This window comes from Panthera pardus, unplaced genomic scaffold, assembly GCF_024362965.1.
Source record: "Panthera pardus isolate Hobbes unplaced genomic scaffold, ASM2436296v1 HiC_scaffold_26, whole genome shotgun sequence".
NCBI classification, from domain to species: Eukaryota; Metazoa; Chordata; class Mammalia; order Carnivora; family Felidae; genus Panthera; species Panthera pardus.
The window spans coordinates 36,296,155-36,323,867 of NW_026526832.1; the positions used below are offsets into that span (position 1 = coordinate 36,296,155).

Here is a 27,713-nt window from a genome sequence, read left to right on the forward strand (position 1 = left end):
TCAGGGCCGTGTTTGCAGTACTGCGGAGGTCTGTGTCGGGCGAGGCCCCAAGCGGCCTACAGAGAGGCACTTCCCTAAGGAGCTGAGGAAGCCAACCCCGGGCAGAAGCTCCAAGAGACATCTGTGTGCCTCAGGGCAGCACCTGACCCGTCTGGGAGATGGTGAAGCAGTCTGGGGGTCAAGACCAGAACTTTAGTAAACAGAACACATCGAGCAGGTAGGATACATATGTGGCTGTGTGCAAGTACTTGACGGGTTGAAGGGCGCTGTGTGTTTCCACCTACAGGTCTCAGTCAAGTTAAAACTCTAAAGCCATTGTTCAGAATGCGCTACGGCCTGGGTATGTGATAGGCGGGGGACCGGAGCAGGTGGGGCTGGAGTAAGACCCTGGTCCTGAGGGACCAGGAATGCCAGGATGAGAAGTCTTCAGGTTGTATCCCATCTGTGCATTCTACTCTGCTGCTCTTAAGCTTGCTGTGGCTCCCTAGTGCCATAGTTTTTAAGTCAAAGCATGACACTGGGGGTCTTCTCCAGGCTCAATCACTGCTCTGCCCCACCTTCCCATCCGCTGCACTGAACCTCCAGGCACCCCCATCCTGTCCCCAGGGTCACATTCTGGGCCCCTGTTTCATGGCCCCACACGCCACAAGTCTTTTCTGCAGCCTCCCATTTCAGAAACTTTATGGTTAGAATTCTTTGCCCCGCTTTCCATAGTTTTCCTCAAATCTTCCAGCCTAAATAATCAACGAGAAATACTTCTGTGCTTCTCACATCTCCCTCCGCCTTGCAGTCCTATGAGCTCCTGAAACATGCTTGATCGATGTCTGCTGGGCTTCCCTCAAAGTGCTGCAGGGAGGCCACATGGGTCAGCCCTGCATAGCACAGAGGACAGACAAGGTGGCAGGAGAGACGGGAGAAGCCAGAGGACCAGGCGGGCCCCTGGAGGTGATCTAACAGGCGGACAAAGATGAGCCCAGGCGAAGCTGGGGGTTTCCAGGCAGGGTGGGTGTCCGCTCAAGTGCTGCCCCCTTCACCTGTCACTCTGTCACACCAACACTCCTGCTCCTGCTCCTTCCAACACACGTGCTCCAGGTCCAGAGTCCACTTTTCTTAACAGGAGCCTTTTTGTTTCCCCCAGACAGGGAACAAGTCACAGCGCCTCCCGACGACAGCCAAGTGCTATTTCTCTGAACAGTCCCCAGCCGCCATCAGGCCCCCACCAGGACACCAGCAGCTCCTGCAGGATTCCTGGAGAAAATGGGCCACCCGGACAGGCCCCTCTGCTTCCTGTCCCACCCAAAGGGAAAAGTAGCTGAGTGAACAAGGACAAAGGTCCCTCCAAAGACGGCTGGCTTTGAGTAGGAAGGCCGTGAACTAGTCACAAGAAAGCCCAATCAATCGACCACACTTTCAACCAGGTTGATTTCTGGAGCATCTTTCTGGCTCAGGCATGGAGCTGGGGCATAGGGCCACAAAGATGAGCAAAACAAGTCCCAACTATGGAGGACAGTCTATCTCTCTTCAGAGTTAAGCCACACGCTCGAGAGGGGAAAAAAAGAGGGGTCGCGATAAGTGATCGGTGTTGAAACAAATGCTCGGAGCCCGGGGTGAGGGGGGGAGGGGCTCTGGTAACAGTTGCGGGGGGTGGGGGGGGATCACGGAGGACGTGACCCCGACCTTGGCTATAGACAAAGGGAGTAGAATCTCCATGAGCCAGACTGGGACAAGCAGAGGAAATAGAGAGCCGGGGAGATCAGGAGGACACCGGGGTTTGGCAGGACCGCGGTCCCGCAGGCCAGTGAGTGGAGAGCAGGAAGGCGTCGCCAGGCCCTGGAAACAGGGTCCCACCTGCCATTCTGGGGTGTCCGGGCATCGATCAACCACCACCCCAGGCGCCTCACCAACACTTCCCGGACATTTCAGAGATGAGCTGAAGGGGGACAGGAAAACCCATTTCTGCTCAAGAAGCTTTGCACTAACACAAAGTGAGGCTCCCCCCGCCCCGGGATCAGTAAGAAGCCTGCGGGGAAGTGGGCCCCAAGCAGGAGCCTGTGTGAAGGGGAAGGGAACCGACCGCCCAGCGGCGCAAAGGGCGGGAGACGCACACGGAAAATGAGGACTAAGCTTCCACCCGATGCTTCACCCTAAGAAGGAGCCACGAACGCCCAAGAGCCTCCGGCGGTGGGTGGTCTCTACCTTGTGCTGGCGGTGGTCCTCACTGTCAACACCGAAGGCTCAGGAACAGCTGGGGCGTCCTCTGCACACGAACATCTCTCCCGGGTGGCTCTGGCCTCCACGCACAAACTCCCTGGGTGAGTCCAGCCCACAGGTCTAGGCTCCACCTCTTCCCACAGTGCCCTTCGGTGAGTCCAGCCCACAGGCCTTGGCTCCACCCCTTCCCACAGTGCACCTGGGTGACTCCCGCCCACAGGCCTGGGCTCCACCCCTTCCCACAGTGCCCCTCGGTGAGTCCCGCCCACAGGCCTGGGCTCCACCCCTCCCCACTTCCCACAGTGCCCCTCGGTGAGTCCAGCCCACAGACCGTGGCCCCACCCCCTCCCACTTCCCCTGCTTTGCGTGTTTTGTGATTTACCTTTTCTTCGTTTTGACACTGGTTCGCAAGTGTTTTACCGTTTTCCCCAAATCTAACACTAACCTGTGGACACCCTCTACTTCTGTAGCTATGGCCTTATCCGTTCCGGGAGCTTCTCACACCACAGAGAAGATGTCTCCGTGGGACCCTACACAGTGCATGCTTCTGTTCGGTTCTCCCGCTCAGTTCCTGCGATCGGGGGCACCCAAGTGGCTTCGGGACCTAGCTCGGAGAGGGCACTCAGGAGCCAAAAAGGAGCTGGTAGAAAGGGGTTTCAGGCTAGTGCAGGGTAGGGACCCTTGTGTCTTGGACTCTTTCTCAAGTGTATTTCTTTAGTCCCGTTAATGACTGTTACCAGGATCTCAGTGCTGCCCAGGACCCCCCAGGGACATGTAACTCTCTCCGTCTGAATGAACAGGCACACGTGATCAGGTGTGACTGCCCAGGCTCCAGGAGAAAGGGGGACACAGCTCCCATCTTGCCCTCGCTCTGTCCTGGGGGGCTCACGCTTGCCACTAGCTGCCACGTGGTTAGAAGTTCAGGCCACATGGACAGACACGGTTAGGAGCTCCAGATCCAGCACCAGCCCTGCCGTGTCCAGCTACCCCGAAGGAACTGAAGGACACTGAAGGAACTTCTATCCCGGCTAAGACAAGCCTTCTGTGGGCCCTTGTTCACACTGCAGATGGTGAACACGGCGAACGTGAGGATATGAGGCCAACGCATTTGGGGAGGCTTGTCACACTGCAATAGGTAGCCACCTTTGAGCAAGTCACATTCCCTCGGCTGGGGCTCATTCCCTACATGGGAAAGGCTGGAGCAGAACATGATCCCCGAGTCCTCCCTTTGCCCTGATTGCCAGTGATCCCGCACAGGTGCACACGACAGCCTCCCCTTACGGGGCTGCTGTGCCAAGGCAGGGAGCCCAAATCAGTGCGGTTCATCCCCACCGGACACGGGAGGAGGACAGCAAATGAGGAACGTGGCCTCGCTATGGTTCCCTTTCCTGCGTGGGGGTGAGGGTGCGGATATAGTTATGGGTAGAATCCTGTCCCCCCAAATATGTGGAGTCCTGACCCCCAGGACTTCAGAACGTGCCCTGATTTGGGAATCGCATCTTTATAGAGGTCGCCATGTTAAAATGAGGTTCTTAGGGTGGGACTGGTGCCCTTACTGAAGGGGAACGGGGACCCAGATAGAGTTGCACAGACAGACGGCCCGGCCAGCACTCAGGACTGGAGGGAAGCATCTGTGAGCTGAGGAACAGTGCAGACCGATGGCCCCCACCAGAATGGGCAAGAATGGGGTCCCTATAGGTTTCAGAGGGGGTGTGGCCCCGTGACACCTGGTGCCTGACATGGCTCCAGACCCTGAGGCACACGCTTCTGCTGCCGTGCTGTTCGAGACGCTTCCTCGCGAATGACCACAGACGGCCAAACTCACACACAGGTGGGGCTGAGCCCCACGGTGGCTGTGCTGGCAGGAGGCAGGACACGCACCTGTCTCTCCAGACCCTGGTCAGAGCTCGGGCCCAGGGCCAAGTCTCTAACAGCTCTGCTGGGCTGCACAGTGCGCACCGCTGACAACCCACCCAGGCGGGTGCGCGGGTCACTGGTGTCTGGCGTCCAGAGAATCGTGCGACCGCCACCACTTCAATCCTCCACCCACTTCTCAGAAGGCTCGTTCCTGGAACCCAGCCACAGATCTGTGTTGACACACTGCCCGCAGCTGCTGCTCCCCACTAGGCACATCTGAGGGTTGCGATAGAGAACTCACCGCCGGCAACCCCGACACTTTCTGCCACCGGGCCCCCTGCCGGAAGGCCTCTGTCAGCCCCCTACGGCATGCACCTCGTTGGCTCGGCCACGTGGCCTATAATGATGGCGAGTGAGTGACTCACAGGGCATCTGCCCTGAGACCCGCTCCTCTACCCGAGATGGGCCGGCGGACCCACCTCGGCCAGCCGCACAGGCGCTGAAACGTGAGAGTGGACAGAGGCCCTTCGAGCCGCTGGGGTCCATCCTCTGACAGCATCTCTGACCCTCTGCCTCACCCTGCTCGGTCTCCTCGGACCTTCACGCCAAGGTCCTACCAGTCAACCCTCCCTGTCCCCTCTGCCTGCCTGGACTGTCCCCTCCTCTGCTTGACTTTCCCCTCTGCCTGGACTGTCCCCTGCGCATACGGTTCCCCCTCTGCCTGGACCGTCTCCCCTCTGCCTGGACTGTCCCCTATGTCTAGACTACCCCTTCTCTGCCTGGACTGTCCCCTCCTCTGCCTTGACTGCCCCTCCTCTGCCTGAACGGTCCCCTGTGCCTAGGCTGTCCTTCCTCTGCCTGGACTGTCCCTTCCGCCCTGTCCCCCTCTCCCACAGCCAGCTCTTCCTCATCACTGTGAAATTTACTAAAGGAAACTTCATTTAAAAGGCATCAGGAGGCCAGCAGGTAGAGTTCAGATGCCACCACTGTCCTCAAGGGCAGACCCAACAGGGACCTCGCACTTGGATCCTACTTTAGCTGCTACTTTGTTTCCCCAGAAGGAGGAAGGACAGTTTCCTCACCCACCACCCCTGCCACAACCCAGCCAATGAGATGCTCACAACTCAGCAGTGAGAAGCCACTACGTTTGGAGCCCCCCGGTTTATTCCAAAGGACTTCTGATGTGTGTGAGGAGCTTCCCAGCGCCCCCTTGCTTCTACAAAAGAGAGTTCCTCCCCTTTGCTCTCCAGACCGGTCTGTGATTTGGCTGTAGCTTGTATGTCCCAAGCTGCATTTCCAGGCTATTCCCAAATAAACCCATTTTTGTTGGTAAAATAGCTGGAAGTTTTATTTTTAGGGTTAATACCACTCAGCACTCCACCATGGGTACCATCGAATGGCCCCTCCCGACCACGCAATCCCCATCACATCCCCTCCACAGTTGAATTCCTATCACATATGTCCTGCTGGTGTATTATACACGGCACGCATCTATCTTATTCACTGGAGTACATCTATCTTACTCACTGGAAGTGTTCCAGTGAGTAAGACACATGAATCTTATTCTTCCAGTGAATAATACCCTGTCCTAGGATAGCGCCTGGCACGCAGCAGGAAATAAATGCATGTTGAAAGTATGAATGAATATTAATGCACTGGCCCTCTGTAAACCCAACAGGCTGCTGCTCAGACACTACCAGGTAGGGACTTTTTCCTTTCTTTCTGTTTTTCTTTCCTGTGACTAACTTGCTTACCTCCAGGCTTCTAGAAAAAAAGCTCCTCATTAAGGGCCATGCAAGAATTAACCGACAGAATGGATCAGCGCCAAAGCCATGAGTAAGGTGCAAGAAACCTACAGCCTGACGTTCCAAGAACCACCACACGCCAAATGCGATGCCTATTTGCCACAACTTTGGGCCAGGGTGACCAGAAGCACAATCACAGAGCAAGAAAAGTTCGGGCAGGCTCTACTTTTCTAAACAGCACGTGTCCAACCAGCTGGCTCGCACACACACTCTCTCTTCCGGGGATCAAAGTTCCAGGTGAGTCACCTCCTACCTGTGTCCGATGCCAGATCACAGATGCCCTGGAATGGCCCAGCTTGTTCCGGCACGGTCCTTTATCGTAATGGATCAGGAGGAAGTCATCCTGGAAGAGGAGAGAGAGCAGGGTGGATGGCAGGTTCCTCGAAGTTCAGCGAGTGAGTCCTGCCTGGGCCAAAGTAAGTGGGGGACAGGGGCGGGGGGTGGGGGGCACAGAGGAAGGGCTCACGCCCACAGCACCGGGCTGCCTCCTGGGGACCTCCCTCCTCCATTCTCTCCCCGTGGCCTCCCCAAGGGGACGTGGCCTCGGGCACTAGAGGGAGCCCTGCCCCAGATCTCTGGCTTTTGCAGGGGAGAGGCTCTCAGTGCAGTGGGGCTTGTGAACAAGTAGGTCAGAGGCCCCAGCTACTCCGCCAGCCACTCCCGGGCCTGGCTGTGTTTGATGCCCCCAGAGCTCGGCTGCCTTTACATCCTCCGGCCGCCCGCCCGGCAGGATTACCCCCGGATTAGATGATTCTCTTGATCTCCGGTTCATCCTCCTCCATTAGTGCCGGGCTTCCCACCTGGGAAGTGCGGCTTCCTTTCAGCTCAGACCACGAAAACCTACTCATTCCTCCGCAGCAAGCAGCTCGGGAACCATCTGCCGCCTCCAATTCCTCCAGATGTCTGAAGTGAGTTCTGACCCACGGAAACATCCTGTTCCTGCCTCCCTCCGGGCGCTCTCACCTCCCACCCTCACCTCCCGTCTGATCGCTGTCAGGTTCTTGGGATGGGGACCCTCAGCCGGGGACAGTCTCTAACTATGTTCGCGGCTCAGCGCTCGGCCCCCAAATCCCGAGCCCGCACCAAGTGAGCAGGAAGGGGCTTTGCACACAAAACCCTCCGCTCCCCCAACTCCAGCAGGAAATGCCGTTTCTCTCCTGTTGAACACGAAAAACAACAGCTCAGTAAACAGTGCAGAGGAGGGGCCCAGGGCCACGCGCTCATTTAACTGGGGGTGTAAACAGCCAGCCTCCCCCTGAGAAAGGGATAAATGAGCACAGGGCCCCGGGTCTCGGAGAGGCCCGGAAGTCACTCTTCGAGAGCCCCGTGGAGCCGGACATCAGCCGTGTGCCCGGCCCTTAAACCCAGCTCTGTCGGAACCGGACTGGGCGGCCGCCGTCCCCCGGCCCTCGGCTCATCCTGAGAACGACGCTGGCAGAAAATCTGGGGCTTTTACGGGCCACCCTCGCAGTGCCAGAACGCACACCCACATCAGCAGACCCTGGCTTTTCTGGGGCAGCAGCAAGAAGCTTCTGCGGGAGTTGCCGTCCCAGCCTGTGGCTCCTGCCTCAGGGCCTCTCCGGGTCCCCGCGACTGTGGAAGGAAGCCTAGGTACACGTGGACACAAAGCTTCTTCCAGCCGGTGCTTCATCTGCTGTGAAGCTCCTCCTGACGGCGTCTGTCCACCGCGAACCCCCCGCGCTTCCTTGAACTCTGAATTACGCCCTCCTTCACCCTGATATTAACTTACTCATATGCTGAAATTAGTTAATGTTTCATTGCTATGTCTCATTTTCCCAGACGGACTATCATAAGGCCTTGTACCGGAGGCTCCTGAACAGCTTTTCAGTTTGTTATCAGAAATACAAAAAAAAAAAAAAAAGCGGGGGGGTGGGGTGGGGTGGGCAGGGCGATCACTAGCTCCTCAAGATCATGGACTCCGCCAGCCTCCTGGAGACAGCCTCCACCCCAGCCTCTGCTCAGAGGAGTCCGGTGGAGCCTGGACACTGGGGGCCAGCTTCCAGCTTCCGGAACAGAATGAAAAGCTTGTTCAAATAGGTCCTTTCTTACACCTGACAAAAGCACTCGAAGATGCCTTTACAAAACACACATGATTTCATTGTGATGTTAAGCTTCCTGCCGAAGCCCTGGGGCAGAACCCCCCACCCCCACCTCAGGCCCTGCCAGGAATCCAGGTGTATTTTTGTGGGAGGCCAACATTTCCCTTACTATCGTTCAGGGAAGTTTCACTGAGCCCCTGGCTGGAAACAGAAACAATGGCGCATGAGCAGAAAGCTGCAATCATGGAGAGATTCAAGGATAAAAGTAAATCCCCCCCAGGCCTTTTGTGTCAAATTCGGGCTTGCACCAGTGGGGTCTCCCCCCAAACTGTTGTCTTTTAGAGACTGAAAGATCAAAGAGTAGAGACCATTAAATCTTCCCGATTCCCCTTGAGAAAAGGAAGTACAATAAAACCTTGGATTGCAAGTAACTTGTTCTGGGCGCATCCCGCGAAGACAAACGTTTCTAATAAACTTTAACTTGATGCCGAATGTCATGTGATCACAACTGAGCCAATGGTTCTTGAAATTCACTCTGATATACAAATGCTTTGGATTACAAGCATGTTTCCAGAACAAATTCTGCTCGCAAACTAATTCCAACTCCCACAGACAGAATGTGTGTAGTAAATCAAATGAGTTTGGGGAGCCTGGGTGGCTCAGTTGGTTAAGCGGCCGACGTTGGCTCAGGTCATGATCTCACAGTTTGAGTTCGAGCCCCACGTCGGGCTCTGTGCTGACAGCTCGGAGCCTGGAGCCTGCTTCTGATTCTGTCTCCCTCTCTCTCTAGCTCTCCCCCGTTTGTGCTCTGTCTCTGTCTTTCAAAAATGAATGAATGTTAAAAAAATTTTTTTAATAAAATGGGTTTATAGAACAAATTGCACAGGGTGGGCCATGTAACAATTACTTCAATAAAAACTATCCCCCCAAAAAATAAAAGGAAGAGAGTACATGTGTCCCTTTCAACTGTGTGGCGATGGCGGGGAGCAGGGGGAGCACGACGTGCACACCAGTGAGGGTCCGGGCCAGGTGCAGAGAGGAGTATAAGGCCCACAATGGAAGGAAGCAGCCTGATGTGACTTATAACTCCTCAATGTGTACATGTGCAAGAGGCTGTCTCGAGTGGAGAAGTTCCCGAGATGAGAAAGACCAGTAAAGTGCACTCCTGTCTTAGAAGCACTCCTGGCTTCCAGCCATGTGCTCATGCACTTGTCTTAAATCATGGTTATTGTCCCTGATAAATGGCCCCAGGGCAGACTCGCTTTCCTTGAGAATCTGCTTTCTAAGCCACAGGGTCATTTTTCAGCAGCTCTTCCTTTACAGAGACTAACAGGAAGCACTTGGCCAGGAGGATGATGACTTTCAAGGTGGAAAAGGGCAGAGCCGTTCCTCTGTCATCAGTTCAGGCAGAGCCAGGAGGGTCCAGGCCTTCTGCACAGGGTGGGGGAACCCGGGCCTCAGAACGGAGTCAGACAGACAGAAAGACAGACAGACGGGGTGTTTCTCCAGGGACCAGAGCAGAGCCAACAGCTTTGTGTTCAACGGAGACCATTCCCTTTCCTGTAACTTCATCAAGGCAGCACAGTGATCTCCCCTCCCCACCCCCAACCGCAAACTAAACCTGTTGTCAGCTCCTTTTCAATCCGTCCCCAGAAAAGTCTCCCAGGAGATTTGCTAACATGTAACACAAATGGCATTTCCCTTCCTTTCCCCTGTAGGAAAAGTTGTAAGCAGTGGCAAATTGCAGACCAGATACTAAATGATAACATCAGAATTTAAAAATCAGATTTCCCCCCAAATTGGATTATGGTAAAAATGCAAAATTATAGACATAACGTAGAGAAAGGCCATATATAATTTTATATACATACACATGTAAGAACTTTAAGGCCCCAAGGACTTTGCAGCGCTTGAGACATCCCTCTAACATCTCTCCCCACCACGCAAGGTCATAGAACAAACTTGTTTGGATCTACGCTAGAGAAGATTAACCTTGCCAAACCGATTTATGAAACTTGCCTAGGATGAGAAAAGGAAGCCTTCAGGATAGAAAACAGGTGATGACTCCCTGAGATTTTTTCAGCCACACACGGTTCTGCTGTACGTTTCATAACTGAAAGTTAATAAACGAACAGAAGCCTTTTCCAAAAAACAACACAAAAGAAGCAATCTAATATTTTTAAAGATGGCCCTTAGGTTACAGATCTGTTACCTTCTTTAAGATTCAATCTCAAATACGCATGTATATTCCTGATAATCTGTAGGCCCGTCCTGAGGACGATAGGCAAACTTTCAAGGTCACTGACCACTCTGATGTAGCCCCTGAGAGGGACACTCACCCAGACCAGCAGAGTGATAACAGAGTTAGGGTAGCAGGGGCAGGCTGTGGACAAATGAACTCCTAGCGATGGAAAGCAGGGGTGTGTGACAACCCCTCCTCTCTTTCACTAGTTTTAGAAGAGTTGCACACAGTCATCCTTGCTGTCCAGGATATACATACACAAACACACAGGACACGGGACTTGATTTGCTTGGATTGTCACTGATCGGAATGATTTTAACAGATGATCATTTCTGGTACTTAATGATAGTGGTTTTTTTAAATTTTTTTTTAATGTTTTATTTATTTTTGAGACAGAAGGAGACAGAGCATGAGCAGGGGAGGGGCAGAGAGAGAGGGAGACACAGAATCCGAAGCAGGCTCCAGGCTCCGAGCTGTCAGCACAGAGCCTGACGCGGGGCTTGAACTCATGGAGTGTGAGACCATGACCTGAGCTGAAGGCAGACGCTCAACCGACTGAGCCACCCAGGCGCCCCTTAATTATAGTTTTAAAAACCTATGTACAGGGGCACCTGGGTGGCTCAGTGGGTTGAGTGGCCAACTCTTGGTTTCAGCTCAGGTCCTGATCTTGTGGTTCGTGAGTTCGCACCCTGAGTCGGGCTCTGAGCTGACAGTGTAGAGCCTGCTTAGGATTCTCTGTCTTTCGGTCTCTCTCTCTCTGCCCCTCTGCACACGCCCTCTCTCTCAAAATAAATAAATTAAAAAAATAAATAAATAAAAACCTATGTACAAATAAACTCTTGTAAAACTAAAGTCAGAATGTCATCATTTTGGCAAGATGCCCAATCTCCTCATATGGTTGAAGAAGAACATCAAACTGAAATTAGTATCCTTTGCATCTGGCCTTGAAGCTCCAGAGAAAACCAGGTGCTTCAAGAGGGGAGGGTTGTGTGCTCTCGGTGGGGACTTAGCACGTGCAGAGCTACTGGGGTACAGAGTGCTTGGGACACATTCAGCACAGGTCACACTTGGGAGAAGGTGGCCATATGAGGCTAGAAACTTCCATTCTGCCAGATGGCATAGACTGTATGTTTTTCTGCCCTGTGGGTGACAGAAGGTCACTGAACTGTGCCACTGCCAACATGTTCCCCAGTGCCCTGCCTCTGTTTACCCTTCCTATTCCACTAACACTCGTGCTTTGGCCCGCGTGTTTGCATCCTCCCCTCCCCCCCAAATTCATACATCGAAGCCTGAATCCCCCATGTGACGGTGTCCGAAGGTGGCATCTTTGGGAGGTGATTAGGTTCAGATGAGGTCACGAGATGGGTGGGTGCCCCAGGATGGGGTCAGTGCCCTTATTCAACGAGGAGACACCAATCTGTCTCTCTGCTACGTGAGGACACAGTGAGAAGGCGGCCGTCCATAAACCAGGAGGAGGGCTCTCTTGCCTCTCTGGGCACCGAGGGAGGTCAAGAGCCAGGAACCGAATCTGCTGGCACCCTAACCTTGGGCTACCGGACTCCAGAATCAATGCCTGTGGTTCCAGCGCCCACTCTCTGGTGTTCAGTTACAGCAGACTGAGCCCAGATGGTCCCCGCAGACAAAACCAAAGACCTTGAGACCCTGCCGCCACCTGCCCAGGCTCAATCCAAGGCTGAGCCGCCCTTTTGCTTCTGGAACCCCTGCACGAATTGCCATCTTCTGGCACCACTACACTGGGGGAATTAATATTTTCAGAAGCACAGAAAAACATCTGATAATGTTCTTTCTGCTTCCCCCGGGCACACTCTCTAAGCTCCTCAGGGCAGCTGGTGGGTTTCGCACCCAGAGGCTCTACTCACGTCCAGAGACTCGAGGCAGTACCAGCAGAAGGCGTGCTTGCAGTTCTTACACATCATCTGTGCACACCCTTCGTCCCGCTCGATGTACACCTTGCACTTGGGGCACCGCTTGATGGGCGCGTCGTCCTCCTCCAGTTTGAAAGCAGAGCTGCGGGAGAGAGTCTGTCAGTGATCCGCTCAGCGGGGCCCGGGGAGGGGAGGGGAGGGGAGAGGCGTGGGCAGGGCCAGGCTGCAAGCTCTAGTTCAGCCAGAGGGGCCGAGGCCCCTTCTTATTTTTTTATTTTGTCTTAATATGAAATTTATTGTCAAATTGGTTCCCATGCAACATCCAGTGCTCATCCCAACAGGTGCTCCCCGCGATGCCCATCCCCCCCCTTCTTATCAGATGTTACAGAGTGAAACCGATGAAGCTAACCCTCCAAAAAACAATCACCAAAGAAACTGTGGGTCAGCCAGTTGGGTTCCGGGGGGAGGAAAAAGCAGTGTCAGGAGGCATTCACGTTTAGATATGTGTAGACAAACAAAAGAAATTATGGCAGGGCGCCTGGGTGGATCAGTCCTTAAGCACCCGACTGCGGCTCAGGTCCTGATCTCGCGGTTCGTGGGTTCGAGCCCCGCGTCGGGCTCTGTGCTGACAGCTTGGAGCCTGGAACCTGCCTTGGATTCTGTGTCTCCCTCTCTCTCTGTCCCTCCCCCGCTTGCTCTCTCTTGCTCTCAAAAATAAATAAACATTAAAACTTAAAAAAAAAATCTTTCTCTCTCTCCCCCACTCGCTCTCTCTCAAATAAAATAAAACATTAAAAATAAATACTTAAAATTATAAAAAAAAAAAAAAAGAGAAACTATGGCAAAGGCCTATAATGACGGTGTCTGTGTAATGGGATTATGGTCGGATTGTATGTTCCTTATTCATATATCTGTATAATTTCCAAAGGATCGATGACAATTTTTATGCACTTTGCTATTACCAGAAAAAACGGTTACAGATACATGCTCATCGTTTAATTAGATCTACTGGGCCTGTCTTGACAGAATCGCTTTCCTGGCAAGTCCGGTTGTCCTGAGGGGCTGGGGAGTCAGGTGGTTAGCCTGAGGGGCTGCAGGCCTGGGGTCACGTGCTGGCTCTCTGCAGACAAGCTGTGTAACAGCCACTCCAAGCCTCAGCCCTCCCAGCGTGCGCATGCTAGACAGTGACGCGTGACAGGAGCCCAGCGTAGCACCGAGCATGGGTGAAGTGACCGATACATGACAGCAACCATTCTATGCTAATAAAGACATGACACAGATGCGTCGGTGTGACGGTCCATCCCACGCTATTAAATTGAAAGGGAAGGCTAAACAAATATGCATGGAAACATCTGGAAGGATAAATGGTTAACTGCTACAAGAAGTTATCACGGGTCATGGCAACACGTTTGCCGCATTATCTGAACCCGCTACATCAGACCAACACCGCCAGGGGAAAAATGATCTACCCCTGGGACCGAGCAACCCTTCCAGAACCCCATGCGTTCATGAGCATACGTTCACTGAGAGTGGGCAAATTCTGGCATTTTGGGTGCGTTCTGGCTGGCGGATCTTCCACAGGCATCACAGTAAATGCAACGATCAAAAACGGTTTGACTTCAGTAGAGCTAATCTGATGATCAGTGGAGGCTCCTCGTCCGTGAGGCCTGGGCTCCAGCTGAATGCGGTTCTGTTCTGTTCACTAGCAGGTGACCAGGGAGGACATGCTGGGAGGAGGCGGGCAGGCTGTCGGTGAGGAGCCCCGGGTCTAGAGACGCGTGAGTCCCGGCCCTGCCACTCGGGTATCACCAGTGTTAGTGTCCCCCTTCCGCCACTAGAAACGAGGCTGGTGCCTCCCCATCGGAGGCTGTTGTGAAGCTCGAAAGGGTCTCCGTGCGTGTGGTACATTCACACGGAACCCGGCACAGGGGTAGCGAGGCCCGCAGTAGGTGGCAGTGCCTGTCATGCTGTCACCGAAAGATGACACTGTCTGTGGCTCAAACTCTTCTCTAAAGGGAAGGCAAAACGCCCCGCAGCTAGTTGCACACGTGACCTAGAATGAACCAGGGCGGTCACGGTCACAGGCTCGGGCGAGGTAACCCTGCGGGAGCCTCCGGCAGGACCGGACACGACGCAAGCCGGCCACTCCTGAAGGTGAATCTGGTTTCTGCAGAGAGCCAAAAAGTCACCAGATCCGTGATTGAGGCCGGCTATCAGCTTAGATAACACTGTTTCAGTTTGAAAGCTGGCAGTGACCTTCACGTCATGAAAACCAATCTTCTCACATGATTCATGAACGGGGAGGGGGCGTAACATCAGTGGAGAGTGAAGACCCTCTCTCAGGGAGACTTTTTAAAACGGAAACAGTTAGGGGTGCCGGGGGGTGGGGGGGCTCGGTCAGTTGTGCGTCCAGCTCTTGATTTCGGCTCGGGTCATGATCTCACAGTTCATGAGATCGAGCCCGCACCGCGCTGGGCTCTGTGCTGACAATGCAGAAACTGCTTGGGATTCTCTCTCTCCCTCTCTGCCCTTCCCCTCTCCCGCTCGCTCTCTCCAAATAAATAAACATTAAAAAAAAAAAAAGTAGAGGCTCCTGGGTGGCTCGGTCAGTTGAGCCACTGACTCTTGGCTTCGGCTCAAGTCATGATCTCACAGGTCCAGGGATCGAGCCCCAAGTTGGTCTCTGTGCTGACAGTACAGAGCCTGCTTGGGATTCTCTCTCTCTGCCCCTCCCCTGCTCAAGCTCAGTCTCTCTCTCTGTCTCTCAAAATAAATAAAAATAAACTAAAAAAAAAATGGAAACAGTTAAAATATGTAAGCTCTGGTGTGTTGTGGCATGTATAGAAATTTACACGGTACGGACAATGGTTTTCAAACATATTTTGGCATTTGAATTATATTTCAAATTACTACTAATGACAACTCTCACTAGAAATTCAAAGATATGAAGGCAGATAGGAGCCCTCGACAGCTTCCTCATGATCTGCACGTTCTGATGTCTTTATGCGTTTATTTTTTTTTTAAGTTTATTTATTTGAGAGAGAGACAGATAAAGCTGGGGAGGGGCAGAGAGAAGGAGAGAGAATCCCAAGCAGGCTCCATGCCCCCAGCATAGAGCCCGATGAGGGGCTCGAGCCCTCGAACCTTGAGATTGATGAGAAAAACAAAGGCAAGAGCAATGTAGCTTAGATTAAATCTCCTTACAACTCACAGCCCACAGATAGAGCTGAAACATGCAGGTTCCTTGAGTCAGGTCAAGGAACTCATGGCTGCCTCACTTCCTTAGTGATTTTGTTTTACTAAAGACTGAAAGTAACCTTATCTTAACAGCAGCTACTCCAAGGTTCTGAAAGCCTTGCTTTCAAATTCCTTAGAGACTTACACCATCCCTCACCCCAACCTCAAAGTATATAATCAGTCACTCCTCACAACCCCGGTGCAGCTCTGTCGGTCCACAGTCCTGTCCCCTCACCTTTTTGCACCAAAGACATCTCAAGAATTCTTTCTTAGCCCTTCGCTCAAGAACCCCATCAAGATCACGACCTGAGCTGAAATCTAGAGTCTAGAGTCGGACGCTTACCCGACTAAGCCACCCAGGCGTCCACGCATGTTCTGATGTCTTTAAGAGGCAGACAGGCCAACACAGCCGCTGACACCGGTCAAGCGGTGAAGGGAATGGGGGAAACAACCCTACCGCAATGAAAACAGTTGAGTGTACCTCAGTTACAAACACCACCTGCCATCAGCCCCAGGACCGGCGAGCAAGAGGGTGTGGTCACGACTTCGCAGGCTAAAGACAGCACAAACCCCCTTCTAAAGAGCCGGCTGCTTCTGGGCTCCAGAGACTGCCAGGAATTGGGGATGCATGATGGCTCAGTGTGGCTCCGCGAGCCAGAAATTCAGATTTTTTACGTGACATCTTTTGATGTTTACGTTTCCGCAAAATGAGACTGGTGAATTTGGATCTAAATTTCCCTGTGCCATTTTTTTTTTTTACTATGCAAAATGTGGTATTTTTCACTTTTGTTTGTTTTTGTTCTTTGCGAGGTGTACAATGTGATGATTTAATACACGTGTATAGGGTACAATGGCTGTCGCTCTCTCCAATGACCTGAAGAGACCAGAACATCACAGGTGAAGAAATACTAAGTCATCAGGCTCCCAACACTCACCAGCTTCAATCTGAAGGTTCTACGCTTAAGAAACATCACGGCTGGGTCCCTCCTCCACCCCACCCAGGATGGGGCATCAACTCTTTCTCACTCCCGATTTTCCTTCTTAACAGAATGTAGAAACCCACTCACTGAGTTTCTCTCTCTCTCTCTCTTTTTTTTTTTAATTTTTTAAAACATTTATTTATTTATTTTGAGAGAGAGAAACAGAGAGACAGAATCCCAAGCCTGACGCGGGGCTCCATCCCAGGAACCTTGAGATCATGACCTGAGCTGAAGTGAAGAATTGGATGCTTAACCGATCTACCCAGGTGCCCTGGGTGTTTTCTTTTAAACAGGTAACCGGGTTGCCCACCCGCCTCCTCCTTACCTGGTCCCCACCCTGGACACCCAGCTCTCCCAGCGACGTGCACTCTGACCACACAGAAGTGTGTTTCTTCTTGCAAAGTTACAAAACATTAAGAACCTAAAATACGAGGTAAGTGACTCGTTCGACCATCTGATTGCCTGCTGTATATGCCAAGATCTGCGGCGACGAGAGTTCAAACCAACACAGGCTGTGATGTCAGGAGCTCAGCCTCGTGGAGGAATCGGCCACGTAAACGGATGCCCCAGGGCACAGTCTGGCTGGCCTCGTAATCCAGGCAGACCAATCTCCAGTGGGGGCACAGAGGGTGGGGTCACCAGTCCCGCCCTGGGGGCTGGGCAGCCTGACAAAGGACGGACCTGAGCCGTGCCTTCCAGGGCGGCGAGTCGACTCCAGGTAAAGGAGGAGGGTGGCGAAGGGGCATCCAGACACAGGCGCAAACGTGCAGACTCGGGAGAGGAGGGCTGTGCCCGAGGGACAAGGAACAGTAGGTTCTCTGTGCGGGTGGAGCTTTGAGGAGCGGGGGCGGGGCAGCAGAACAGGGAGAAGAAAACGGGGAGCAGCTGGTGACCACACGTTCGGGTGGATGGTGGGAGTCCCTCCATCAAGAACGCAGCCTCAGCAGGCACAGGGCCCACGTTGTCTCGGTAAGCCATCTGTGCCACAGACCTTGCAGGCCAAAAATAGCTGAATATTACCAATTTCTTGTGATTCAACCTCCTTAACTTCAAGGCACACACACTGATGCCACAGGGCCCACCTGGTGGTCCGGCGGAGGGCCCAGCCAGCGGGCGGAAGGCCCTAGACGCAGTCCTGCCGCCCCACGTCTTTCTGACCGCCCCCTCTGCCAGGCAGACGTAACCTCTTGGTCTCGGGCACCTGGGAACCTCTTTTTGGGGATGCGTCTGGTACTTATAACCACGGTCCACCTACTCTGGTTCCCGTTCCTGTCCCCGTTCCTGATCCCGTTCCTGACAACGGAGTGTCGGAAAAACTTCAGGTATCACGGGTCATAAAGCCCGCAGTGACAGGCGTTTGTCACGCGTCTGTCTTTCTGGAGAGGCAGAGTGCGGTTTGTTTCCTACAAACTTTACAGAGCCACTGCTTTGCTCGCTACCCGACACGTAATCGGTTCTCAAAAATAGTCAGCCGGGGCGCCTGGGTGGCTCAGTCAGTTAAGCATCTAACTCTTGATTTCAGCTCGGGTCATGATCTCATGGTCCGTGAGTTCCAGCCCACATCCGGCTCTGAGCTGACAGCACGGAACCTGCTTGGGATTCTCTCTCCCTCTCCTTGTCTCTTTACCCCTCCCCCACTTGCTCTGTCTCTCTCTCTCTCTCTCTCTCTCTCTCTCAAAATAAATTAACCAAAAAAAAAGAAAAAAAATCAACCAACCAACCATCCTGGGTTTAAATGAGGCTGAAGAACGGGGCGCCTGGGTGTCTCAGTTGGTTGAGCGTCCGACTTCAGTTCAGGTCATGATCTCGCGGTCTGTGGGTTCGAGCCCCGCGTTGGGCTCTGTGCTGACAGCAGGCCTGGAGCCTGCTTCCGATTCTGTGTCTCCCTCTCTCTCTGCCCCTCCCCTGCCCATGCTCTCTCTTTTTCAATAAATAAACGTTAAAAAAATTATAAATGAGGCTGAAGAGGAAGAGACAGATCTAGATGGCGGTCGTATCTTCCGGAGACACATTTCAGGAGTCGTGTTCTTCCCTCCCCCCAGCCCCCAGCCCCAGCCCGTGCCTTCCATGGCCGCCCGTGAGGAATGTACCTGGTCTCTCCGGGAAGGAAGGAGATGGGCATGGTCTCCGGGCAGCCCTGGCCGGGATGCCAGCTGGCTTTGCAGGCAGAGCAGAATTCCACGTCACAGGCCTTGCACCGCACCAGCTGGGGTGTCTGCAGCCCCATGTCCTGGAGCTGGCACACGGCCTGGCAGGTGGAAGTAGGGCACCAGGTCCGACAGGGGTCCAGCAGCACCTCTAGCGCAAGGACAAAAACAGCCACGTCAGAGTCCGCACACGAAGGATCTCATGGTATGTTCGGACTGAGGGATCTCGTCGGCGCAGGGCTGCGGGTCTGTAACAGGGTGGGAACGTCCAGACCACGTCGTCTGACATTCTATGCCCTTCGTGGTCGGGTGCCGGTCTGGTTCTTTCTCCTCCCCTCCAGACACTCCCTGCTTATGACCCCCCCGCGCCCCCCCCCCCGCCCCACACAAAACACACTCAGAGTCCTTTAGCGATGCTGCTGTCTGAACCCGGGTGGTACCCGGGATGCCCCTGCCTGCGTTACATCCAGGAAGCCTTGCCCGACGGCGGGGCAGGATTTTCTCCGAGTCCAGACAGGCCTTCTGCCCCCTCGTCTGCCTCCCCAGGACTCAGTTCTCTAAAGTCAGGCCCGTGTCTTCAGTCTTGCAGCCTCGCCACCTCGCCTCGGGCGAGGTGCGCAGCAGGCGCTCGGACGATGCCCAGTAAGGGGGACAGAGAGAGAGGAGGGAAGGAACGTGGCCAGATTCTTCTCCACAAACGGCCCGTTTGCCCAAGGCTGCCGCCCTTCCCAGATTTCAGTCTAAGCCGTGGGCTAACCACTGTGTGAAAGGGCCGGGTTTCCCATCCCAGTGGAGCCCAAACTGCTAAGAAGCCCCACTAAGGGAAGTTAGGGAGGAAGCGAGTTTTGAAAAACAGGATACCCTGACGTTCCCACTCCTCCGTGTCCCGGTGCAGAACTGGCAAGTCTTTAAATCATCAGCCCCGAGCTGCCCCTGCCTCGTGAGCCTGGTCATTCGTCTCATTCAGCGCTTGTCTGGGGTGACACTGAATCCTCAGCGACAGGCAGCAGCCAGGACCCGACAGGAAACCGCACAGAATGCGAAGTCTCTGCCAGAAAGCTATCGCGGGCCAAAGGATTACGGACTATTTTCAAAGGCCCTCAAGTAGGCCACTGGTTTCTAAGCTTTCCAGCAGTTGCTCTGGGGAAGTAACCCGAGACCGCCGAATTTTGCCAGGGAAACTTGGAAGGCAATGAAAGGCCCTTGCAAGTTTCCTGGCCGTGTGACCCACCGACGGCCAGGGTGGGTGAAGCTCACCTGCGTGGAAAACAGGATCTGTGTGCACTAGGGATCTACCACAGCCTGGGGGGCTGGACGTGGGCTGGACTGTGCCCAGACTTCACCTACACGGGCCGCCCCGGGACACACGTAGGTGGCGCCACGTTCCCCAATGAAACAGGGAAGCCGGATTCAGCCCTCTAGGAATAAGCTGCGTCAGGTACAACCCTGAAGACTGTCTTCTATTCTGGGAACTGGCAAACGTTTTCTGCAGAGGAGTAGACAGTGAGTATTTTGGTCTTTGAGGGTCATGCGGTCTCTCTCCAAGCACTCAGCTCTGCTCCTGGGGCACAAAAGCAGCCATGTTGATCTGTAAATGAGGGTTCCAATAAAGCTTTATTTATAACGCCAGGCCATGGGCCCGGCCCCTCTGGCCAGCTGGCCATGGCTGGCCCACTCCTGCTCAAATGCAAGTCCTCCCCTGACCTGTTTTTCTGAAGGAGGAGTTAATCAGGGGACAGGAAACCATCACATTGGTAGGTCTAGGGGAAGATTTAGTAGAACCTATTAATATAAAGGAACTCTGGAATCCAGGAAAAAGTGCTGCTTTTTAACCGATTTCTGTTAGAGTAATGAAAAATCTTTATGGTGTTCCTAATTGTGAGTGAATGAGTAAAATCAGCTCTTCTCATCAGTTGAGTTTCAGGGTTTGCTTTTTTAGGAAAGTTTGTGGCCGTCAGATCCCAGGTGGTGCCTCCAAGGCACATGTGTGTGGAACCAGCCTAAGCTGATGGGATGGGAGAAAGGAGGAGGGAGCGAAGGCCCCACGGAGGTCCCCCTGGGGAATTAAAGCTAGGCAGGTGACCCCTCGGCCCTCCCCCTGCCCGGCCTGATTCACGTCCTCATGTTTCTACACGGCTCTCTGCCTTGGGTGCTCGTGAGTGTGTTAGGGGAGCCCAGCTCCACCCCAACTAGATTCCGGGGTCCCCTATGGGCACGGCCCCTGAGGGAGGGCGATGCAGGATGGGGGCCCCAAGCACAGCAACCCCCACGTGACACGGAGAGAAATCCTCAGCCTGTTCTGTTTTCTTTCCAGATGGACCCCGTGGTTAGTGCTGATCTGAGAGCTTCGGTGAACACGCTGCCCTTATGCAGACCCCTCTGGTTCTCAGGACCCTCCTGCCCCTTCCTCTACTCTGGCTTCAGGGAGGGGTTGGCTCCCCACGCTGCCGGTGACCCCTCCTCATGCACCTATGGCTGTGCCCCATCCCCCCTTGCCCAGCAAACGGAGCTATGAGCCAGCCTCGTCCTCAAAGGCCCAATTCTATCATGGAGTGCAGGGTGAGCAGATCCAGTTAAGGTTTCCATGGCAATGACTTAAATTTTGAGACTTCTGTCCTCGTGGAGCTGTGACAGGCTCTCCCCTGTCCCCTGGGGAGACATTCCCTATCAGAGAAGCAAAGGGCAAATAATCTGTCCCATCTGCCAAATGCAAACATCCTTCCCCTGCTGCCAGGGCACCACAAAACCTGTGAATATGGCCCCAGGGTTTTTGACTTGGACTTCTATTAATATTCCTCTCTTCACCCCCACTCCTGAATTTTGGCAGCTGGTGTAGAAGACAGGAATCGATCAATAAGAAAATCCACTGGGAAACACCAGAGCGCTATTCTTTTCAGGACGCATGTAGGTATACACATCTAGACCTGTCAATCACATACACGTATATATAAAGTACGTTACGCATGTTGTATCTTGTATGTGTTATATCCAATATTTTATATAGACGTGTCTATGCATAGCATATATTGTCAAACAAGGCAAGCAGCATATTTTTTGGCATACCAGAAGAAACCAATCTCAGCTCCCATCTCCCAAAGATACATGAATAACAGATTAGGGATGCTTGGGTGGCTCAGTCGGTTGAGTGACTGACTTTGGCTCAGGTCATGATCTCACAGTTCGTGAGTTCGAGCCCCGCATCAGGCTCTGTGAGGACAGCTCAGAGCCCAGAGCCTGCTTTGGATTCTGTCTCTCTCTCTCTCTCTCTCTCTCTCTCTCTCTCTGCCCCTCCCCTGCTTGCACTCTTGTCTCTCAAAAATAAACAAATGTTAAAAATATTTTAAAAAATAGATTAATGAAGCAGGTCCCTAATTGCTCTGTCTATAAAAAGCCCAAGACTTTTTAAAAAGGCGCTTTTCTTTTTTAAACATGGTTTTCTCTGAGAAGCACACTACAAGAGGGGACGTGCCTAGCATCCCGTCCCTCACTGACACGGGCTTTCACGGCACCGCTGGCCAGGCTGGCCAACTGGCTACGACACGGAGGCAGTGAGTTCCATCCTGTGGGGATCCCTGGCTCTGGTCAGGCCTGATGACTGATGGGTGAGCCCAGCAAGTCGGTTCATCTCTCCGGGCTCTATTCTTGTTTAAAGCACTGACACAATGCTGGACAAGACACCCCTCCAGTATGCTTCTGACCTACACGCGGCTGTCAGACGAACCCGGGAGGCTGCAGGCCCTGTCTCTGGGTGGCAGGGGCTTTGGGACAGAGGAACACGCAAACAAGCACCAGCAGCCCGGCCTGGTGGAGCTCAAACAGGAGCACAGGTACAGCGTCGTGGGGCATGAGAGCGAGGGAGTCTCCCAGAGAGCCTACCTCCACCAGCCTCTGGAGGCTTCCAGATGGGCAAGGGAGCACTCGGGGGGAAAAAAACAGAGGCGCCCATGTGGCTCAGTCAGTTAAGCGTCTGACTCGGTTTCAGCTCAGGTCATGACCTCACGGTTTGTGAGTTCGAGCCCTGTGTTGGGCTCTGTGCTAACAGTGTGGAGCCTGCTTGGGATTCTCTGTCTCCCTCTCTCTCTCTCTGCCCCTACTCCACTCGTGCTCTCTCTCTCAAAATAAATGAATAAACTGTAAGGAAGGAAGGAAGGAAGGAAGGAAGGAAGGAAGGAAGGAAGGAAGGAAGGGAGGGAGGAAGGAAGGAAAACAAGCCCCACAGCCTCCGGCTTGTCAGAAACCCAACTGGAGGAGTGGGGGAGATCAGATTAAAATCAGGGTTGCTAGACTTGAAATTAATAAAACATGCCGTGTCAACCACACTTCAATTAAACAAGAGAGCAGAGCCATCAAGGCTGTTATATCAGATGAGTCATTCTAAGACCCAACGGAAACAATGTCTGCAACTTAAAGCCACCACAGAACTGTTCAGTAACTAACGGTTGTCAGAAGATCTGGGAACTGGGTTTTCTTCCAGGGTATCCTCCCTGGCTGCATTTCAAAAGGACAGAACAGGCTGAAACTTGCTCTATGATCATACCTCAAAACTTGTTCAGTGCACGAACTAGAAGTAACAGCTTTACTTTTAGCTCTGACATCTTGTTTTTTAAGTTTATTTATTTGTTTTGAGAGAGAGAGAGAGAGAGAGTAAGACAGGCAGAGAAGGGCAGCAAGAGACAGAGAGAGAGGGGGGAGAGGGGGAGAGAGAATCCCAAGCAGGCTCCACGATGTCACCAGAGAGCCTGACACGGGGCTCAAACTCACCAACATGAGATGAAGACCTGAGTTGAAATCAGACGCTTAACTGACTGAACCCCCAGGCATCCGTCCCTCCTTTAGCTCTGACATCTTAATGCTTCATCCAGAAGGGTCTTTGGTCATACTGAGTCTGAGTTCACTTGGTGTTCTTGTGACTTTTCACATAATGCTAGCAAAATGTTCTAAAGTCACGGGTTTGAGAGATTCCATTAACCTAAGTCAAGCTGGCTTCCTTTTTCTGCAAAGTTTTTATAAAAAAAGGTCTTTGACTAAACCAAAGCACTGGAAATTACAAAGTATTTGAAAGAACAAAGTCAAAATTATTAGGTAGGAAAATTTATCCAGCTGCATTTTTAAATTAAATTCCAGGCCAGGAAAGTTAATTTTCTTGTAGCCCAAATAACTGCCAGTTTCTGTCAGGATTCTCTCCAGAAAATATTTTCAGAAGAGCCTGAAAGTCTCAGAAATCCGAATTCATCAAGTTTATAGCTCCACATACTGACTCTTGTATCACGTGGCATTACATTTAAGCTGTAAACCACCCCAAACTAAATGATATATGGCATTTAAATAAACAGGCTCTTGAAAACAATTTCAATGCCATCAAAATCCTGTTTGATTTTATTTTTTTAAGTTGGCCACACACTGCCTTTTTTTGTTTTCCAGAAGTAAGCCTCTAAAAGAAATGCAACTATCTTTAGCATTTCTTAAGGAAAAAAAGAAGGAGGAGGAGGGGGGGAAGGGGAGAAGGAGGAGGAGGAGGAGGAGGAGGAGAAGGAGGAGGAGGAGGGGAAGGGGAAGGAGGAGGAGGAGGAGGAGGAGAGGAAGGGGAAGGGGAAGGGGAAGGGGAAGGAGGAGGAGGAGGAGGAGGAGAGGAAGGGGAAGGGGAAGGGGAAGGGGAAGGAGGAGGAGGAGGAGGAGAGGAAGGGGAAGGGGAAGGGGAAGGAGGAGGAGGAGGAGGAGGAGGAGGGGAAGGGGAAGGGGAAGGAGGAGGAGGAGGAGGAGAGGAAGGGGAAGGGGAAGGGGAAGGAGAAGGAGGAGAGGAAGGGGAAGGGGAAGGGGAAGGGGAAGGGGAAGGAGAAGGAGAAGGAGAAGGAGAAGGAGAAGGAGAAGGAGAAGGAGAAGGAGAAGGAGAAGGAGAAGGAGAAGGAGAAGGAGAAGGAGAAGGAGAAGGAGAAAGAGAAGAGGCGCCTGGGTGACTCAGTTTGTTGAGTGTCCAACTTCAGCTCAGGTCATGCTCTCATGGTTTGCGAGTTCGAGCCCCGCATTGGGCTGTCTGCTGTCAGCCCAGAGCCTGCTTCAGATCTTCTGTCCCCTCTCTCTCTGCTCCTGCCTGGCTCAGGCTCGCTCTCTTACTCTTGTGCACTCTCTCTCTCTCCCAAAAATAAACATGGGGGAAAAAAAGAAAAGAAAAAATTTTCCACATTCAGCTAAGCTGGGAATCTCTTGATACTTTGCTCTGGTCCATTCTGCCTTCCAGTCCCATCTTGATGGTGTTTCCCAGGGTTGTGTCTCAGTCGTGAGCGCCTGATGCAGACCAGGCTCTGGGTACCAGACCGGGAAGAGGGGAGGGCATGCTCAGACCATTCCAACCTGAGCTGAGGTCAGGGTTCGGATGCGTTATCTACACAGTGAAGTTTTGCATAAGGAGCGTCACCTACCCACGTCTGTTATTCTGTTCCTTTTCAGAGGAGCCCAAGGTCCAGGACATATATGCAAATGAAGGCAAATGGAATTTATGGACTCTTTAGAACATCATCTGATGACCCTGGCACACTTCAGAGAGCAAAGCTAAAGACCAGTCCTGGATGTCCAACCCGTGTGAACGCTTTGCGACGGCCACCTCGAAAATGACGCCGTCGCCGTTCTGCACATGCCACACCGTGCTCCTGGAGAACCCCGAGGTCTACGGCAGGTCCGGCTCCCACCACGAGGGCTGTGCAGGGCCCTGTGGGGGCCTGAGGGGGATCTGGTCCACACTGCGCCCCACCCACTAGAGGTGGAAATCAGGCGAGCTAGTCAGTCTCTGGGGTGTCCTGTTCACATATGACGACAACCAGCAGGGCTGTCCGGACACTTACTGAGACCAGGGACTCAGCACCAGGTGCACAGTGAATGTGGAGGACCAGGGTGCTTTCCTGTCAGGATGGCGGTCATCATAACTCACCTATGCTTGGCCTCGGAACTTCCTTGTGTGCCTTTGGATCTTTTAAATTCTGCATAGGTCCCAGAATTTGGTCCTCAAACTATTAGTCCTAACCCGGCTGAAGAATAATAACACCCCGTGAGGGTGAAATCTCTTTAGAACACCCCCTAAGGCCAAATCCCTGTAAACGAGTTATGTTTCATGAATCCTTCTTATGACCAAATGACCTTATGACCCAACAACAGTCCTTCCAACTGTGAGCTCTGCAGAGAATTCAAGGTGACAAATTTCACAGGGTGCCTGGGTGGTTCAGCCGGTCAAGCGTCCATCCGACTTTGACTTTGGCTCAGGTCATGGTCTCACGGTTTGTGAGATCAAGCCTCACGTCGGGCTCTGTGCTGTCAGCAAGGAGCCTGCTTGGGATTCTCTCTCGCCCTGTCTCCCTGCCCCTCCCCCAGCTTGCACACGCTCTCTGTCAAAAAAAACATTAAAAAATTTTTTTGAGAGTGACAAACTTCAGAAACCCAATTTACATTGACTCTCTCACTGTGGCAGCCAAATGATGCGTAATCCTATCCGCCAGAAGCGCTCTCCCCGCCGAGTTACCTTTCTTCTATCATAGGAGTCATCACCGGCTAATATGCTAGGCCACCTACCTCTTTCAAATTGTAGCTTTTTATATCTTTGCATAATTTCAGCCGCCACCATGCACTCGATCTAGTAAGAAAAAAAAAAATACAAACAAGAAGTGTAACAAGCCGAGGGCTAGACTATGATACCAGGTCAGCCTAAACCGAACCCACGGCATCCGCAAAGCCAACCAAGCAGGGCACAGTTGCACGCTGTTAAAAAACCGGATTTGTTCGGGGGCTCATGCCTCGTCCTCCTGCAGGTGGCCTTGCTTAGGGCAGGCGGCATCGGGGCAACTGATCGCAGTTTCCAATCCTTCTTTGATCAAGAGCTCGACATACTGTTTCAGGCACTGAAAAGAAAAAAAGTCAGAGAAGTATCTGTAAACATCTTTACTTCCTTAAGGGAGAAAACTCAGCAGGTGCAGAAGAGGTGATGAATCGAGCACGTTGTTCCCTTACGGTTTCGTATTTTCCCTGGGTCACCCATAGCAACCACCGAATGAGAGGTTTCATTCACTCGAGTACTGATGGGGCACCCCCTGTGCCATGCTGGTCACAGAACTGAGGCTGCGGGTGGGACCCCTGCACACGACCTCAGCAAACACCAAGCCAGTGAGTCTAAGAGGAGGAGGAAGGTCGGGAAGGAATATTTCTCAAATACATATTAGACATCGGGCACCGGACTCAATTGTTATACTCCATTGTTTCATGTACTCCTTAGAACATTCTTTTTTTTTTTTAATGTTTATTTATTTTTGAGAGAGAGAGAGAGAGTGTGTGTGTGTGTGTGTGTGTGTGAGCGCGCGGCGCGCAGGGGAGGGAGAGAGAGGAGGAGACACAGAATCTGAGGCAGGTCAGAATCTGAGCTGTCAGTACAGAGGCCGATGCGGGGCTCGAACGCACAGACCACGAGATCATGACCCGAGCTGAAGTCGGACGCTTACCCGACTGAGCCACCCAGGCGCCCCTACTCCTTAGAACACTCTTACAGGACAGGCATGACTGTCCCATATTTCAGGTGTGAACACTGAGTCACCAAAGGAACTTGCCAGCTTACCCAGATAGCAAGGGCAGAGCCCAGATTCAAGCCCAGCCTATCTCGACTCGGAAATGCCCCCACGCTCCCCCTTAGGACCCTCTGCCGATCCTTACTCACTGACACCCTGCTTACTCAGTGATAACTTACTACAACCTCACCTACGGGGTAGACTGTTGCAAAGTCTCAGGTCAGTCAAACAGAAAAAGCGGGAGGCACAGCAGGGTTCTAGCGAGAATGATGAGGGTGTACCCCATGCCGATTTACTCCTGCTTCAGTCTACCAGCCTGGGAAGCCCACACTCCCCTGCAAAGCACATTATAAAGCCCAATTAAAAGAAAAAACATGGGGGCGCCTGGGTGGCTCAGTCGGTTCAGCATCCGACTCTTGATTTCAGCTCAGGTCATGATCTCCCGGATTGTGGGATCGAGCCCCGAGTCAGGCTCTGTGCTGACAGTTCAGAGCCTGCTAGGGATTCCCTCTCTCCCTCTCCTTCTCTCTCTCTCAAAGTAAATAAATAAACATTAAGAGAAAGAAAGAAAGAAAGAAAGAAAGAAAGAAAGAAAGAAAGAAAGAAAGAAAGAGGAAAGAAAGAAAAAGAAAGGAAGGAAGGAAGAAAGAGAGAAAGAGAAAGAAAGAAATAGAGAGAAAGAGAGAAAGAAAGAAAAAGAAAGACAGAGAGAAAGGAAGAAAGAAAGGAAGAAAGAAAAAGGAAGGAA

At 52.6% G+C, this 27,713-nt stretch overlaps 1 protein-coding gene across 13 annotated transcripts in view; it reads right to left on the reverse strand.

Moving 5' to 3' along the window:
* RNF144A (ring finger protein 144A) overlaps positions 1-27,713 on the reverse strand; it is a 364,341-nt gene that overhangs the window by 250,708 nt on the left and 85,920 nt on the right. For 12 of the 13 annotated variants that reach the window (XR_008418131.1, XR_008418130.1, XM_019452840.2 and 9 more), the window contains 5 exons: positions 26,204-26,308; positions 25,983-26,043; positions 18,369-18,576; positions 12,056-12,203; positions 6,127-6,216 (listed from right to left, as the gene is read on the reverse strand). Coding sequence is in view for 11 of the 13 variants with exons in the window: in XM_019452840.2 (XP_019308385.1) it covers positions 6,127-6,216; positions 12,056-12,203; positions 18,369-18,576; positions 25,983-26,043; positions 26,204-26,308 (612 nt within the window). In the remaining 2 variants the exon portion in view is untranslated. Of the gene's footprint in view, positions 1-6,126; positions 6,217-12,055; positions 12,204-18,368; positions 18,577-24,233; positions 25,799-25,982; positions 26,044-26,203; positions 26,309-27,713 lie in introns of those variants that run through there. The other variant, XM_053891187.1, reaches the window with a different exon arrangement.